Raw genomic sequence first — 19,033 nt, forward strand, 5'->3', positions numbered from 1 at the left:
GTTTTCGTTGAAACAAGGTAAACAGTATCCTGGCTGACCTGTACAATCAGCACAATAGCTGATTACTTTTCTAACTTTCTTATCTGCTTCTCGACTTAAAAGTGATTTAGGTAACGTTGTGTAATATCCTACACACTTTTTCCTTGGTTTGCGTCCTTTGCCCTCCGGTTTTACAAATGTATGGATTTTTCGTTTTGGTGTTTTATTTATTGTATCTCTAGTATCCGTAGTAACTAATGACCGAGCTAATTGCCTTCTAAATTGCAACATAGACAACTTTTTTCCTGTGGCCAACTGAAAAACGACCCATGCATTTACAACACACGTTCCAAAAAGCAACTCGAAACCACTAAGCAAAGCTTAGTGATTTCCTCAAAACCGTAAAATAGGCGGACATTTGATCACTTATATCCACACCTTTTTTAGCTTTGTTGTAATCAATAATACATTTTGGTTTTTTTTATTTCATTACCTTTTCTATCTTTTTTACCAGTTTCTACAAGGATCGCTTCATGTGTGACATCAGAGGTGATCATCAAAACTGGTCTCTTATCTATCCACTTTATTATTCTTAAATTCCCACTTTCTTCTCCATACACCTCAGATTTCTTCATCTTTCTTTCAAAAGATTTTGGAATCCCTTTCCTATTAGATCGAAGTGTTCCGCAATATTTGATATTTCTTAGATACAATTCGTTCACTAAAGAAATGCTGGAATAGAAATTATCAGCGTATAAGGTTCTGCCCTCCTTCTGGTCTAAACTTAAAATTAATTTTAGTACAATGCCTTCTGAATGATTGTTACTGCTAATATTAACCGTATCGTAGTTTTTACCTGCATAAAATCATATTGTGCGTATACCCTACTACTGTACATAATTTGTATAGTTTGGTGCCATATTTATGTGTTTTATTCGGAATGTACTGTTTGAATAACAATCTGCCTCTCCAAGGAATCATGCTTTCATCTATTATAATCTCTTGGCCAGGTGTCAAGACAGACTTAAAGTTTTCCAGCAGTATATCAAGCAATGGTTTTACTTTGCAGAGCCTATTTTCACTAGCAACGGTGTTATCGGAAAAATGTAGATATTTGAGCAATGTTAAAAATCTATCACGGGGCATGATGGAACTTACAAATGCATTATGAAACATTTCGTCTTTACTCCAATAAGCACTAAGTGTCGGCAAAGGAACTAAGCCCATTGTTAAAATTATTGCAAAAAATGATAAAATTTCATTTTTATCGGTATTACTCCATTCAACTCTCCACTTACTTTTCTTGGAAATTGGAAATCTAATTTTTGGATTGCATACATATTAGTTTCTCTAATAGTCAGTTCCAAAACTTCGTCGGTTAAAAAAAGCCTTCAAGCATCTAGCGGTTCTTTGATATTTTCCATATTAACATTTAACTTTTGTGTACAATTTGTTACAAACGGATCGAGTTTCGGAAAAATAGGCCCCCATAAGTCACATTGTTGACTTTGAATGTTAGTAATATTTTGGTCAGAGTATTGATTATCTTGATCCCCTGCATCTGAAGCAGAAAATAAATCTGATTGTGCTTCAGAAATTGACTCTTCTTCAGAAGACCAACCATTCCAAAATAATTTCCATTTTGCTCTTGTAATGGATTATTACCAGATTCTTCCGAAAAACCGGAACATGCAGGTGACTCGTCATAATCTACTAGTTTCTGTACAATGACTTTTGGTTCAGAAGATTGGTTTTCTTTGTCAGTTTCGAGAGCTAGTTTTAATATTTTGGTCGCTCTTCTGTCCATTTTTGAAACACTGGAACAAATATCATATTTGTATAAAAGGCACAGTGCAATGAAATAAACAATTAAAAGTTTATTTTACAATCCAAAGCATCTTCACACACATATATCTATATTTTATATAGATTCTACATTGTGTCTTACGAATAGAATCATATAGTATTCAATTATGAAACAATGGAAAAATCTCTGTGTCTAAAATGGTTTAGATTGCAAAATAAACCAAAACTTTATAGTAATTTTAATGTGTTTTTGTTAAAATATTAGTGTAGTTTCGTCTAAAAACTATAAATAAATCGATAGGTACTAATAGCTTACCTTCAAAGATTAATATAATACTGCAAGTTTGAACTATCGACATCGGTTGACTAATAGTGGAAATACGCATTTCGTATATTAGGAATGTCAAGAAAGATTTCTACAAAAATTTTAGATCATTACATGTACAGGACCTCGGGGTCCCGAACCGCCGTGAAGGTGTTAAAAAAAATTTTTCCTGGACAACCACTTGAACTTTATTTTGGGATATTATCTAGAAAGAGATTATGCAAAAAAATCTTATGGGAATTTTATTCCTAATGAATCCAATATTTTCGCCTTGTCTATGTAGCATATCATAGTTCAAAATATTATTAACAAATAGAGTTCTTCCTTCAGTCAAAAAAATAACTGAAACTACTCATACGATAAATAACCTACAAAATATTTGGAGTATTGTTAAGAAAATTTAGAGAAATAAAATTTATATTACTAAACACATTGTGGATATTATATTATCACATTCCGGAAACAATTCCTCCCAAATTATTATCTCAACACACACAATGTTGTTCTCATTCTCAATTAAAAAATATATCTTAGGAAATAGGAAATCATTTCGAGATTATTCACCTAATACGTTTTAATAATTGGAACTTTAATTTAATTCATTTGCATCGTGCACAACTTTGTGGTTTTTAAAATATTCCACGAGTTTCAGTGCATAGAGAGAGTATAAACTGGGTCATTGTAAAAGTGTGGTTTTATTGTGAATCAAGAGGGAAGTCTGAAATGTTTGGCTTTAAGGGATTTTTGTTGTTTTCGTGTTGTCTGGTTTCATCATTTTCGGAATATTTAGTAAGTGCTTAACATAATTTAACTCCTGTAAAACGTAAAATGCGCTATATGCGTGCATCGGCTTAAAATATTTCAACACAAATTAGTCACAAAATAACTCAGCTCATATTACCGGGGTATTGTATAAGATAGATATTTTAAATTTAGATATTATTTTACTTTATTGGTCTAGACAGTGTAGGTCGTTGACTAATGTACAGGATGTCCCAAAATGGTATATTTTGCAGTGTAGATCGAAAACTAGAGGTGATAGAAAAAATGTACCGTAATTTCGAGTGACTTTGACTCACTTTCGAAGTTTAAATGTAGATTTCAGTATTCTGAATTTATAAAAGTATGTTTTTTTTTTTATTATTTAAAGCAACAAAGTCGCATCCACCCAAAGGTTATTAGCGACATTTCTGTAGCATTTGTAATAATATTAAATTAACATTTATAACAATAAATCATTGTAAGAATTAATTACAATTTGTGAACAATTGAACATTTGTAACAATTAATTTTGTTAACAATTAAAGTTAAATTTTGTGTAACATATTTATAGATTTTAAGTAACCTAATAAATTGTTCGGGACTAAACTTTTGTTGAGGAGTGCTTTCAGGTTATTTGGCAAATTGTAAGACTGTCTTTGATTTACATATTTAGGAAAGTCTATCAAGAAGTGCTTTATACTGTCTACTGTATTGCAGGTTTCGCATTTTGGAGGTTCACTATTTGAGAAGAGATAGGCATGAGTATACCTACAGTGTCCAAGTCGTAGACGTGTAATAATAGTTTGGCATCTTCTACTTCTGACTGTGGACTTCCATGAAAAAATATCACTTTTGATGGTTCTGAATTTCGAACTAGAGTCATTCCACTCCCGATTCCACGCACTTAACACCTTATTTTTGAAATAAACTTTTAGATCGCCTGCGATACTCCGACACTCTGTTTCTGATACGTCACTGGTGATAGCGTTACGCGCACTAGTATCTGCTTCTTCATTCCCTTCTATGCCTATATGAGATGGTATCCATAGGAAGTGGAATCTTTTGAAATTTTCTTGAGCTTTTATTAATTCGGCCCTGATAATTTTCTCAATGGGGTGTTTAGGGTATACATTTTGCATAGCTTTGACTGCGCTGAGAGAGTCAGAAAGGACTAGACAACAAGGGATGTTTTTAAGATTTACTTGCTTGATGGCTTTGAGCAAACCAAATAGTTCTGCAGTATAGATGCTGGAATTTAGAGGAAGTTTAAATTGAAAAGTGTCATTTGGTGTTACCACTGCTACTCCAACGCCAAGTTCACCTTTGGATGTATCTGTATAAATTTTAATCCACTCATTGTATTGTTGATCTAGGATTGAATTTAGTTTAACTTTAAAAATAATAGGACTAGTTTCATGTTTATTATATATACTTAACGCTGTAATGACTTTGGGCTGTTCGATAGTCCAAGGTAGATAGTTATTGGTATTTGTTTGAAATAATGTTGGGAATTGAATGTTCAGTCTGGAGCTATATAATCGGATTCTCTCGTAATAAGGTTTGGGGGCACGGGGCTTATTATTGTAATAATTAATATATTTGTTATTAAAAATATTAAAGTAGAGGAGTTTTTTTATATTTGAGGCTATAGATGTAGCATGCGCTAGAGCTAAGTATATTCTTAGGTAATTTAGAGGTGGCTCGCCGGCTTCGCTCAGTATGCTTTCGGAGGGAGTTGTCCGGAAGGCTCCGAGTGCAATTCTAATACCAGCGTTGTGTATACTGTCAAGTTTTTTAAGTAGTGTTTTTGAAGCAGATGCATATGCAATTGATCCATAATCTAATTTAGATCTAATTAGTGTTTTATATATTCTCAACAGAGTTTCCTGATCTGATCCCCAATTTCGGTTTGCCAATGTTTTCATTAAATTCAGTCTTTTATGACATGTTAAAACTATTTGTTTTATTTGTTCTTGCCAAGTAAGTTTTTGATCAAACCACATACCTAAGAACTTTGCCGTTGGTTTAAATGGTAGCATAGTGTTGTATAATTTTAATGTAGGGGGCATTGATGAAACCTTTTTGGAGAAGAGTATACGTGATGTTTTTGTTACTGAAAATTTGAATCCGGTCGTTAGAGACCATTGTTCTAATTGGTTTATAAAACACTGCAAAGCGTTTGTCATTGATTCGGTGTTATTTCCTTTGATATAGACAACAAGGTCATCTGCGAAAAGTCGAGCCTATAGAGGTTTAGTAAGTATGTTTTTTTATTTATTTGTATTTGAGTTTTTAACTACTTTTTTACAAAAATTACACTTAAACACAAAGAAGCGCTTACTTTATTATATAAAAAAATAAACACGTGGTGTGCAAAGTCACCTGCTAGTGTGGGGTGACTTTGTGTCAAGTTACATTTTACATTTATTCTCTGTGATTATTATTGTTTGGGCTAGAGTCACCTTACAAAATAAGTCAAAAACAAACATTTTGTTAGGTACAAAAAGTATTTATTTAAATTTCAAACAAAACAAACTAAAACTAACATGAAACTCTATATAGAGTTAACTCCAAGTTCCAATGGCTCTGTAAAGTCAATATTACTCAAGTGGTTAGATTTTCTTACGGCGACTTCGGACCATTGCCATAAACTTCTTTCACCCAGTACCATCACTTGCACCCAACCGTAACAGTTAGTATGCATCATCATGCAACCTCTTCTGTCCACTGCTACTTCTCTCCCATTTTTCGCCACTCTTCACGGTTCTGTGCTTCTTGTTGCCATTTCTTGGATACTCGTCCTATGTCGTCCATCCAGCGTGTTGGTGGTCGTCCTCTGCTGCGTTTGTCTTCTCTTGGGCGCCAGTCAATTAGTTTTCTGGTCCATCTTGTGTCTTTCAGTCTCGCTATGTGACCTGCCCAATTCCATTTCAGCTTGGCTATGCGTTCGACGACATCACTGACCTGTTCTTTTCCTTAAGTCTTGATTCCTTATTTTGTCTTTTTTTGTCATGCCGAGAATTGATCTTTCCATGCGCCTTTATGCCACTCGCATTTTTAGTGCGATAACAAGCTTATCTTGGTGAATGGGTAGGTGATTTTTTGATATTTTCTGACAAGAGTATACCTTCTTCGCAGTTTCGGTGGTGGAATGTGACTCGGAATGGAAAGCCAATAGTTTGGTGTGGGTCTAATTGTACCTGAGATCATTCGCATTGACTGGTTTAATTATTTGTCAATATTCTTCGTATGTTTGCTATTGAGCCATAATGGGGAAACATATTCAGCCACCGAGTATACAAGTCCGAGAGCGGATGATCTGAGTACGGAGGCTGAGGACTCCCTATAGGTGTTCTTTAAAACTTAACAGAGTCGCTCCAAGATATTTTGGTGTTGAGTTCTGAGTGAGCAGTCTGTTTTCAAAGTAAACTAAGAGTTTTTTGTTGGCTTGGGCATTATTCAGATGGAAACAACACACTTCGGTTTTCATTTCATTGGGCCGCAGCCTCCATTTGAGAAAGTATTCTTCGATAACGGCAAGGTTATCCGTTACTATTGTTTCTGTAATATTCATATTATTATGTCTTGCTGCAATGGCCCAATCGTCAGCGTAGCTAAATTTCTGCAAAGTTGTCCCAGGTAGGTCCGCAATGTATAAATTAAACAGCAAGGGTACCAAAACAGATCCCTGTGGCAGTGTATTGCTGAGCTTTATTTGCACAGTTTTAAAATTGACCATTGTGACTTAAAAAGATCTGTCGGTGAGCATGCTGTCAATGAGTTTAGTTACCTCTTAACACGGAATGGCACGGATTAGTTTGCAGATTAGTCCTTGCCCTCCGACAGTATCTTATGCAGCTGATAGGTCAATGAAAGTAACGGATGTTTTTTGCTTTCTTTAAAAACCTGCTTCAATATGTGTTGTTAGGGATAGGATCTGATCTGTGCAGTTGCGGTTAGGTCAGAACCCTGCTTGGTCAATAGGCATCAATTCAAATATGTTTCTACTAATTATTTTGTAGATTAAGCGTCCCAACAGTTTATAGATACGGCTCAGCAGTGCAATCTGTCGATAGTTTTGGGGCTGACTATTTGCCTTTCCAGGTTTTAATATGGCAATAATGCAGGCCTTTTTTTTAGTGAATGGGAGATTTGTCCTGATTTTGACATATCTGTCAGTCGTCACATATATGCCAGCCATTTTCTAGCATATTTGCCACAGTGGAGTTAAAATTCTGGATGGACTTTATCGGAGCCGAGTGCCTTTCCAGACTTAATTTCTGATATTGCTGAAATAATTTCTTTTGCAGTATACTCGTCAGAGTATTCAGATGCAGGCGGGCAGGCAGACTTTAGTATTATTAGTTCTTGTTTTACTTTGGTGGTGTGGTCACGATCGCTAGGTGCTGTTGGGGCTGCTACAGTGTGGGAGGCTACTCTGTTATGAGCTATTGGTACTTTGTCTCTAGTTGGAAGTCTGCTACTACCAAGTTTTCTAAGTAAAGACCATGTTTTTTTTCTTGATTTACCAAAGTCTAATCGTTTCACAGTTTCCATCCATTTTTGTCGCCTGGCTGCATTCAAACTGCACCCAAAAAACAAATTTTCAGCTAAATATTCCTCATCAAAAATGTCATTTAAATTCGTTTTTAATATATCAACATAACAGGCATCAGTTAGTTTATCGTCAAATACATGATAAACTAATTTATTATGCTTGACAAAACAACTAACGTTGAAACCGAATTTTCCTAACCGCCTGATCACCTAAACTAAGAGGGGGTTTGAGTAATTCCAATATAGTTCATTGTGTCGATTAAATATTCCTGCACTGGAAATGCGAGCTTCATCGCTAAATATTACTTTAGAATAGAAATTTGGATTTTCATTACATTTTACTATATACCTACCATTCTGCAAATCTTATCCTTCTTAAATAATCATTTGGGTATAATTTTTGTTTGACAGATGTATGATACGGTCTTAATTTATGTTTCCATAAAATTCTCCCAGCAATTGTCTTTGGAATACCCATTTCCTTCTCAATTTGGAGAAAGAAAATTTTATGGTATGCTTATATAACCTAACGTATCTACAACCCATGCTTTATTATTCTTTTATACTGACGTCGTGGTTTTATGAGATATCCATACTGTAATAAATTTGAATCAAGCTTTTTAAAAATTCTCTTGTCTGGTTGTTTTCTCTCTGGATGTCGTTGAAAATATAATTCAGATGCGGCAATAACATTCTTTTGACATTCATGATATGCCAAATGATATCTTATTTTTCATAATTTTTAAAATTCATATTGTTGTTGACAATACTTCACGTCGCAACAATAATTATGATAGGTTATGGCAAAATTATAGTGTTAGGTATTTTTCATGCTGCTCGATGAAATGAGTATTCTTACAAGATGTAGCTGTACCTACATCATTTTATATAAAAAGAAATAGAAGACAATATTATTATATCAGGTAAAAAAAAAAAGAAACGAAAAGATAATAAAATACAATTAGTGAGTTACTTATCTGATACAAAACCATGTTTAATTATTTCTAAGATTTTAAACAATATTATATAATACTTTCTAAATAACTCCGAAATGTTTTTCCTATACAAATTGTTCTTAGAAACTATTCAATATTAAAGTCCACTGTTCTCCGGAAACACTTCTTAATTATAAATCATTATATTTACAAATTCTTAACCTATACAAAGTCTTGAATATTTATGATCTCATGATATATTTTTTTTTATTTAAACAAATATACCGGCATCAACCACTAATGGTTATTAGCGGGGGGACATACACAAACAGTAAGATACATATTGTTACATAAAAAAAATATTTGTTACAATTTGGTATATAGTTTAGTCATTTTAAGATAACTTAATAAAGACTGTAAATTTGACGTTAGTATACTTTTTAAATTATCACTAAGGGCACACGCGTCACACGATTTTTTTGTTCTGGTACACTGGACACTCAACAATTATAAGTTTCACTCACAACAGAGTGTTGCACTTGGTACACATCGGAGCAACCTCCTTGGGGTTCCACTGTAATATGAATGTGCTGGCCATTAACTCTTTATGTGTTAACTATTTATTGTTGAGAACTTGATTCTTAGTCAGTTTCGTCAGTAGAAGAAGGACTGTTGAGAAGCAGTTTCTTCCTCAATCTGGTGATATTGCTTTTTAAAGTTTTATTTTGTATTTGAGAATATATAAAGTTTAAAATTTCTTTTATTTCTTGGCTTTCATTTGAATAATTTTTAACAATGCATTCAGGATGTTTTGAGTAAAGGGAATTTGCCAGAAAATCACATATTTCATGAAAAGTAAGTGTAAAGGAAGGGTTTCTATTTTCAATTTTTTCTTTAATTTGATTTGGAATAATTGGAATGTCTTCTTGGGTTTTACGCTTGTTCTTAGGTTTTTGAGTATCGGAAGAAGGACGGTCATTTTCAAGAATTTCAGGAGAGGGTATTTGTCTTTTAGTTGCAGGAGTAATTTCAGTGGTTTTTCTATCGCTTTCAATTACTAAGGAATTATCTTGGGATATTTTTGGTTAATTCAAAATTTGTAATTCATTGTTTGTTTGTAAGGTAGTGGTTTGGTCCTTTGTAGGTGATGCGTGATTTTGTATGGTATTGAGTTCTGGTTCCATTAATGTTTCGGTATCTTCTTGGTATTGGTTTCGTGGTTGATCTTGTAGCTTTTTATATTTTTCATTGGTAGAGTTAAGTATATTCACGTGGTGGTCAGTTTCCATTTGATTAATTGAGTTGCTTGATGATGATAAAGAAGGACAGTCAGAATCGTGATGTCCGACAATTTTGCATCTGGAGCAGTTTAAACCATCTATGGAAATGTATAGACGATATGATATATTGTCGAATTAGATTAGAAATGAGTCAGGAATTGATGCATTTTCTAAAGGACTTATGAACATTTGCCTTCTAAAGCTAAGTACGTGGCTGTATTCTGAGTCTTGCATGCCTACTCGTAGAAACGTCATATTGGAGGCGGATTTTATACCCATAGTTTTTAAGTGCTCTTCATTAGATATTGGCTAATGAAGAGCTAGTGCTATTAGGTATAGTAGGGCATACATTAGATATGATGAGTCTCTGGACAGGGGTTATAAGTCTTCTTACTTCAATCTGATTAACATCAATATTTATATATTTGTGGGAGCTAAGAAATTGATCAACTACATATTTAGAGGAGAGGTAGATGCAGACGCGGTTGTTTGCTATTTTGGATGCCCAAACAACATTTTTGGGCTGTACTATTGATCCAACAGCTTTTACATATTCGAAAACTTTTATTCCTTGTATGGTTGAAAGTATAATACCTTGGTCTTTTGATGGATATTTGAAACTGTTTAATGCATTGGAGTAAGATACATGTGTCGTAGTGGGTATATTTCGTGAGGTAGTAGCTGATCCCGGTTCATCCATCTTCCCGCTGAGAATTTACGTACATCGGCACAGAGGATCTGAAGCCGGACCTGGCCACTTAATAAAATTGAACAGCAGCCTAGCCTAATTACTTGTTAGAAGCAAGAACCAGCAAAAAGTTGTCGATAATCGATAAGTTGAATTGAAATCGATAAAATATTTTGCCTTTTAAACTTCTGAGTTTAAAGTTATTAATAATGCAGTTTTGTACTCATAGAACGGTCACATTTAACTTTAAGTTGCAAACAGTATGAAAATTAGATTATATTTTTAATTTTAACTACCTAATAGTATAATATTTTGTCACAACCGATATAAAGCTGTATGATCTGCTAGATATCGGGGCCGGACTTTCTCATGATTTTTGCATACAAAAATTTATTTTATTCTAGACCTATTTTAGAATCGTAAGTTTAAGTATATGAATATATAGTGATTAATAGTGAAACAATTTTGTAAATTCTGTTTTAAAGTACTATATAGTAAAATAAAACACTGGGTTTACTACATGTTATAATTTATACTTTGTTTTTTATTAATTTTAATTTTTTAATTTCAAATTGGGAATTATTCACAGATTTTTATCTAATATCGTTTTCAAACAAAATAATTTTAAGTAATTTTTTTTTTATACAATAACAAAGTGGTTTTTTATTTAATATTTTTATTGTAATAATATCTTATAATATTTAGGTAGATGCTGATTTTTCTTTACTACAAGAGGACAGCAACTTTTTCCGTAAGTGTTTTTATTAATTTCATTATTAGCTAAATTGATATATACATATACTGATTATGGTGCAGCCTCCCTTATATTATAGCTGTTCTTCAGTTCTGCACACGATTGTCTAATATTTAGCTTTATGTGCCATGTTGTACTGGCTTGTTTCCTTATATCATAGCCCCATCTTAAATTTGGATGTCTTCTTAGGCTATTGACGCCATTTCGATACCAAAGGTGTAATTCTAGTGGACCATCTATTGTCAGTTCTTCTCGCTAAATGTTCCGTCCACTATCATTTTAAAGATTTAATTTTGTAGACTAAATCAGTCACCTTGGTTTTCTGTCCCTTGACCTTGACATTGACATTGACCTTTCAGTTTCATCCAAGTCAGTTTTATTCTTTTGTTGATTTCTGGGAGTAAGAAACCAGATTTATTAATTGTCCATGTATACTCATCTACTGTCTTAAGTGCAGTGTTGTTTATTATTAGAATTTGGACACCCACTAGCTCGTTATATAGGGTTTTTGTTTTTGTCAAGTTCATTTTTAGACTAATTTCATTGCTAGTTACATTTAGGACGCTTATAAGTTCTTGTAGATCTGCAGGATTATTAGCGATCAGAACGATGTCGTCTGCAAATCTTAGATGGATAAAATATTCTTCATCAATGAATACGCCTTTATTGTAAAAGTTTATTTTGCTAAATATATTTTCTAGAAGTGCTGTTGCGTCAACTTGTTGGACACCTCTGGTTGTGGTAACTTCTAAAGTAATTTCATACATTGATATCTTAGCTTTTGCTTGTCTGTATAAATTTTCTAAAGTCTCTATGAACGGTTTGTCAATGCCTTAATTGGTCAAAGCTTCTATTACTGCCTTATATATGCCTGGAATATATAAAATGGAAAGCCTTCTCAAAAATTATGAAGGTTAGGGCTAGCGGTATTTCATATTCTTTAGCTTTAATAATTAGTTCTCAAAGCGTATGGATATGATCCAGGATACTAAATCCACTTCTGAAGCCATTCTCCATCTTCAATGCGCACCATCTAATGCATTTGATAATGTGATGTTGATGATCTTTGTGAATATATTGTATATAATTAATAGTAAACTCATGGGTGTGTAGTTTCAAATATCCATTTTAGTACCTTTTTTATGAATGAGAGTTGTGTGTTTTCAGTTTTTCTCCCACATATTTAAGCAGTTTCACTGTTAGGCTATTTATTGCAGCTGCTTGACTGGTTTTCATTTTTCCAATGGTCGATTCTACCTCTTTAGGTAGGACTTCTGGTACATCTTCTTGGTTACTGATTGCTTCTTTAAGTATTTCAAGAACTTTGTATAGTTTACTGTAGAATTTAGTCACTGTTAGAGTTATAACACTGCATTTCTGTCTGCAATTCGGGTGTTTTTGTTTGTTAGAGTTGCTACGACTTGCTTATTCCCAATGATTATTTTTTTTTTTGTTTTCTTATAGTTTTTCTTGTGTTCGATTACATTTTCTACGAGTCTTTTATTGCATTTTCTTATATCTTTCTTAATACTTGTCCCTATTGTCTTACAAACATCTGTGTATTAAATTCTTTGTATATGTGTATCTACTCACTTTTTTTCCCGCCTATGTTTTAGAAATATTTTATGAATATTACACAACTTTCTATGTCTTTATTCATTTTATTGTTGCTTGTATTTAATTTCTTTGACACTATAAAAAATGATTTCTATTAATTGAGATCTGTCGATTTGGTCCTGTGAACTTCCATTAATTAATATCTGATATATATCTATCTAGATATCAGATATCTATATATTTTAAAAGATATCACTGATATCTTTTATTGTAGCAATCTGGTTCGTTAGAGTAAAGTCAATTTCGGTTTTATTTGTTTTAACTGGTGCTACCCAAGTCCATTTTCTATTTCGCATGTTTTCTCTTTTCCCTGATTATTGCTTGGATCCTCTTATATTCGTTTTTCTCTTTATATCTGATTTCTTATCTTTGGTCCATGAGTTTTAGTATTTCTTCTTTTGTCCACTCTTGTTTTTACTACACTTCTTGATTTTTATTTGAAATTTTCTTTAGTATCATTCTGGAGAGTTTATGTTAAAATTGCGCAAATTTAACGAATTAGGAAACACTCTACGCCAAGGATGTGACCTAGATAGGAAATTTATTGGTTATTAAGAGTTCTCCAATATTATTATCCCTTTGTAAAACTTTGACCGTTTGACAATTTTTTCACCCATGGCATATCTCTATAGTGGCTACTTTAAGAGTCCAGATTTCAGTGCAGTACAAGAGCATTAACCCTATGTAACATTGAACCATTTTTGCCATAGGTTTAAATCAATATTATTATTGAAGTAGTGAAATTTTATTTTTATTAAGGTTTTTTTTTATAATTATGTTTATCTACAATCTACATCATTACAGAGTATTAAGTAAATGTGTTACAGGTTTTGGGCGTGAAGGAAAGACATCCAATGATGTCTCACCTTATTCTATTTTGGTTTAGTTTTGAAGTAGGTTTTGGGACCAGGTTCTATCTAGTCTTCTTGTATGTGGACCATTGTTGAATAATTCCCTTATTAGCTAATTTTCATCGTGAATGGTACGTTTAATTTGTGACTTCGTGGCTCGATGGATTACTTTTATGATGAAAGGAATCTTTAAGTTGTAGTGACGAATTTGATTACTTACGTAGCATGGTGCATCCACTATCGATCTTAGCACTTTAGACTGGAATCTTTGTATAATATTCAGCGACATTGGCTTTGCAATACAGCGTTGCAGTATTTCTTTTCTTCAAGACTTTTTAATACTTTATTTATCATTCGATGAACTTGTGCAGTCGGATTTTCCTGAAAACTAAACTGATGTTTTGGGAGTAATGTTAGGAATTCATGATCCGCGTATATCCTTTGTAGCAGCAATCTTTCAAAAACTTTGCTTATGGTTGGGAGTAGGCTGATAAATCGATAAGATGTTACTTCATTGGACTCTTTTCCTGACTTGAGGATCATAATGACTTCAGCAAATTTCCATATTTTTGAAAAGTGTGATAAGCTTAGAATGCGGTTAAATATAACTGTTAGCAAAGTAATGGTCGTGCGAGGAAGTTGTTTTGGTACTTGTGGCGAGATTAAATCATAACCTAGGGCCTTTCATGAGTTAAGCTTGTTTATTTTTTTCTTGACTTCTAGGAGTAAAACTTTTAATTGGGAGGGACATTTGACATGCTGAACTAATTATTTCTTTTACTTCTTTATCAGGGTCTGCTGGCTCTGTTTTAAATACGTTTTTAAGATGTTCAGCTTCAGTTTGCTTATTCTTTGTTGGAACAGGCCCATTCGCGATTTGGTTTGCGGATAAGAGGGACAGTTGTGTATGGTTTCTTAAGCTTCTTAGTCTGTTCATTTGCTGTAAGGTTTGTAATGTAATTTTCGAAAGTTTCGTTGTTTGCGGCTTTAATATCTACTCAAAGTTGCCTACGTAGTCTATGTTGTTTCTAGATCTTTGCCAGGTTCTCCTCGCATAACGTTTTTCAGCAAGAAGTTGGCGTATGTACAAGGGAACATTTGTGGTATATGTTAATTTGCGTTCAGTTCGTGGTGTAGATTACCATGCCGCTTTTTGCACAAGTGTGGTGAAATACTGAGCTGCCGTAACTATGTCCACAGATTAAAATTAGTGTTTTCTTCTGGGTAGAATTAAAAATCTGCCCAGTTAGCGTTTTTTGACGTGAGTCGAAGAGGTGGAGGGTTGTTGAAACTGTGGTACTTAAGCTCATAGTAACCGCTGTATGATCCGATGAAAGATCATAGCTGGATTCTATTAGACAGTTGTTTCTGGACACTCCTTTGCTTATGTTGTAGTCCAGTAGACCTGGAAGTTTTCTGGGGTCACTCGGCCAAGACGTAGGGATTCCGCTGGAGCCGCAATCATAGTTGTTAGCAGTCATTGCTTTTAGAAGATTACTACCTTTTGTTGTTGTGAGTCTTAAACCATAGTGTGTGTGTGTGTGTGTTTTGCATTCCAGTCTCCCTCGGCTAAGAATTTACTGCCAAGTAATTGGAAGAAGGCTTTGTATTCATGACGAGTTGGGCTATACAATGCAGGTATGTTAGAGTGTCATGGCGTTGCATTCACTTTAACGATTGCTGCTTGTATTTTTTCTGTTGCTGCGGATGGTTACCGCCGAACCACCATGAGCTGTACCATCGGGATGAGATGTGTTGTATGTTGTATAGAGCGGAATATTAAACGTAGTTAGATCAGTAAAGTGAGTTTCTGAAATAAGCAGAACATTAATTTTTTCAGGTTTAAGAAAATAATTACTTCCTGCTTATGGTTTAGCAGGCCATTAGCTTTCCATATGGCAACTTTAAGTACATTTAAGAATTTCTTTGGTTAATGACTTGTGTTAGTAAGTTGAATATCATACTATTTTTAACTCGTTTAGGAATGTTAACAGTTGTTGTCCTATATCAGTTCTAGGTTCTGAATCGTGGTTGGTTTGATGTGCTGTCACGTTTGCATATGTTTTTTGGTGGTTTTGTAGAGTGGTGTTTAGCTGATTTGTTTCAGTACATACATGTGGGCTGTAGAATGTTGTTCTTTGAGGCTGTTGGTTTCCTCTTCTCTGCCTATGTCTGTTTTATACTAGCTCCCTGTAGACTACACAGCCCTTATGGTTAGCAAGGTGATCTTGTTTGCATAGTGCACGCTTAGCTAGAGTGCTTCTAGATTTGTTACAATCTTTTATATCATGTTGTCCTCCATAATTAACGCAGTAATGCGTTTACTACGGCCGTATGCTTGACATCGCATGCATTGTTTCTCTTATTTGGAGCATTGACAAAATTCTAGGTTAAATATCTCTTTATTGTTACTGTTGGGTTCAAAGTCTATGAAAAATAAAGATAAAGGTTCTTTTGTTTGTCTGTGTTGAATGTTAGTTATATTGCGAACTTTATGGCCGACTTTTTTTAGTTCCTTTGTAATATCTGTTTTGGGTATAGGGAGATGGATGTGTCTTATTACCACTCTATAGGCATGTTCTTCCTTTATTTGGTTAGTGTGGTGAATGATTTCTTCTTTTCATAAATGTCTTATTAGTTTACAGTATGTATCTATTGTATATGTTGTAATCTTTACAGTGTCGTTTGGCAGAGTTCTGGTATAGTAGGTTTCTTACTCTACAATTTGTGCAAAGTTATCGACCACATCTTTAAATTTTTTAACGCCATATACAAATATTGGGAGGAGTTTTGGTATTTTTTGTTGTTTTTCTGTTTCAGTCTGTTCAGGGCTCTCGGCGTTTGATAATACACTGTATTGATTTTGTATTTTTGTTGGTGGTGAGTTTGGAGAATTGAGGTCGTTATTTTGTTTTAAAAATTTACGCCTTTTGATTACTTGCCACGAGTTTTTAGTTTGGGTTTTATGATTGTCATCTTCGCTAGACTCAATATCCGAAATTTCTGAATGTGTAATTATTGCAAGTTTTAGCTTTATGTTTAAGGTGGCGAATATTGTTGGGGAGTTGGGTACATGTTCCTGAATGTTTGTTAATAGCGGACCTGCTGCTTACCTGCAATTCCTGATACTACAATAGACACTGACTGTTTGTGTTCCGTATGTGTGACTTTTTGATTATAGAAAACAGAATTTGGTACGCCACAGCCACTTTAATATTTATTTTAATAACTAGATTTTAACTAATTCTAATACTTTTGTTAACACGGGCGATTTAATGGATTAATTCTGCACCAGCGTTAATTTAAATTTATTAACTTTTAGGCATTAAATATATGTATATATATATATATATATATATATATATATATATATATATATATATTACATAAAATATAATAACTTTTAGACGAACGATTTAAAAGAGCATTTTTTAAACGAGGCGGCAACCCCAATGAATGTAGTACACCAATGTGTAAAAAAGTAACAGCCGAATTGCTTTTGTCTATGGATCATAATGCCGATGCATGTGAAGAGTTTTTCGAGATGGTTTGTGGAAACCAAGTAGCAGAGAGAGGGTTTACAAGTGATAGTTTCGAGACGTTGGAATATTATTTGAATAATAAAGTTACGTATACATCCGAAAAGTATTTGCAAGATTTTAAGAGGTTTTATGACAGCTGTTTACGATATTCTCTAGATTTTGGTTATCTCCGTAATTTAGATTTCAGTAAGTATTTGTATATTATAGTATATTATTTGTATATTATAGTATAATAATATATCATTGTATCAATATCAATATTATTACAATAATATTTTTCTTAGATATTTCTTCTTCTTGGAGTTCCTTCTCTTATCGGTGGTTGGCTATCATCACAGCTATCCGTACCTTATTAACGGATGCTCTAAAAAGATCTCTTAGATATAATATAACATATTATATGCTTTTGCATCTTCTTGTCATATCTTCCATAGTCTTAAAATATTGGTGTTCAGCTTTTGTATCAGTTCTTTTGACCTGGCACTTAATTTCCTTGCGTATTTTCGCTCCTCACTTTATCTTTAAATTTTATTAATTTGATCGGCGTTTTTTTGATCGGCGATTATTTTACTTTTTGACGATGAAATTTTTTATCTCATAAGTAGTGCATATGTATGTACGTACATAGAGGATTTTACGAGAAAGATATTTCTTATACTCAGTTATCTACTAGACCGACTTTACACCAACATAAAAAATTTTATGCAATACACTGGAATCAATACACTAGAATTGGACAGCAAATCCCAGAATTAAAGGTGAACACACTGACTATGTGAAAATCATGCGTGGAGTGAGGCAAGGCTGTATTTTGTCTCCTCTAATCTTTAATCTGTACTCTGAAAGAATATAATTTATCGAAGCTTTGCACGAAACTAAAAAAGGTATTATACTAAATGGATACCGTCCAAACAACATCAGATATATGCAGATGACACCATAATACTTGCGGACAACTTAGAAGATCTACAAGTTCTTATGAACAAAATCATGTATTACAGTCAACAATATGGACTCAATATAAACGTTAAGAAGACAAAGGTTATGATAATTAGCAAGAAAAGGATAACAGAAGGTCAACTCTAAGTAAACCAATCCCCTGTAGAAAGAGTGACAAAATAGACAGAGAAGCAAATAAAAAAAAAAATTGTTTCAAGTAACGAAAACAAAATTTGTTTAATTTATTTCCGTTTTGTATTTTCAGAACGATTTCCAAAGTGGAATTCGAAACATCCAAATAAATTTATTTTACAGTAAAATTGTGACTTACTCCTAATAAAAATAGTAAATTAATTAAAACTACTTTAATTTTTTTAGTTGGAACTCCAGCAACAAACGATTTAACTCAAGTTTTTGTGGAGGCCATTTTGACACAGTCAATGCCATTTTTGGATGTTGGACTGGATATTGACGCTGATGATGAGAGTTATACATTTGTGGTAAGGCTTATTAAAAGTACTTTTTTGAGTTGTATAACAAAATTAAAAAATTTTGAAAAAATTGACAAATAATCAATGACAAGATACAAAAAAACTGATTTAATTTGCCCATGAAGTAGCGGGATATTTTAAGCACTCGTTCGGCCAGGCAACGACAGTTGTTTTAAGTGGTATGGCCTTCTATAACAAGAACCTATATGTTTCCTGCAGTCGATTTTTTGGACTTAATTAATTATTAACGAATTAAGGTCAAAAAACGGTAAATTTTCGGTTTTTTTCGTCTATCAGCAAAAAGTAAAGCGTTTGAAACAAATTTGAGAAGAGTATAACTTATAAGTTATATAAAAACGTTCCTTTCCTTATTCGTTGCTTAGAAATTTGCAAAATAAGTCAAAAATTCCGGTTTTATATAAATGTTAATAACTTTTTTTAAAATAAAGTACATTGTACGTTTTAAAATAAAGTGCTTGTATTATATTACACAAAATGTTGAGATAC

At 33.2% G+C, this 19,033-nt stretch overlaps 1 protein-coding gene across 2 annotated transcripts in view; it reads left to right on the plus strand.

Annotated features, from left to right (window-relative positions):
• The first annotated feature begins 2,678 nt into the window (after nucleotides 1-2,678).
• Nucleotides 2,679-19,033, plus strand: part of LOC140441775 (neprilysin-11-like) — a 58,137-nt gene continuing 41,782 nt past the window's right edge. Inside the window, exons 1-4 of one of the 2 annotated variants that reach the window (XM_072532689.1) lie at nucleotides 2,680-2,899; nucleotides 11,038-11,083; nucleotides 16,962-17,282; nucleotides 18,414-18,535. In XM_072532689.1, the coding sequence (XP_072388790.1) occupies nucleotides 2,834-2,899; nucleotides 11,038-11,083; nucleotides 16,962-17,282; nucleotides 18,414-18,535 (555 nt within the window). In that variant the 5' untranslated portion in view covers nucleotides 2,680-2,833. Of the gene's footprint in view, nucleotides 2,900-11,037; nucleotides 11,084-16,961; nucleotides 17,283-18,413; nucleotides 18,536-19,033 lie in introns of both variants that reach the window. The other variant, XM_072532690.1, reaches the window with a different exon arrangement.

This window comes from Diabrotica undecimpunctata, chromosome 5 (assembly GCF_040954645.1).
Source record: "Diabrotica undecimpunctata isolate CICGRU chromosome 5, icDiaUnde3, whole genome shotgun sequence".
In the NCBI taxonomy this organism is placed as follows: Eukaryota; Metazoa; Arthropoda; class Insecta; order Coleoptera; family Chrysomelidae; genus Diabrotica; species Diabrotica undecimpunctata.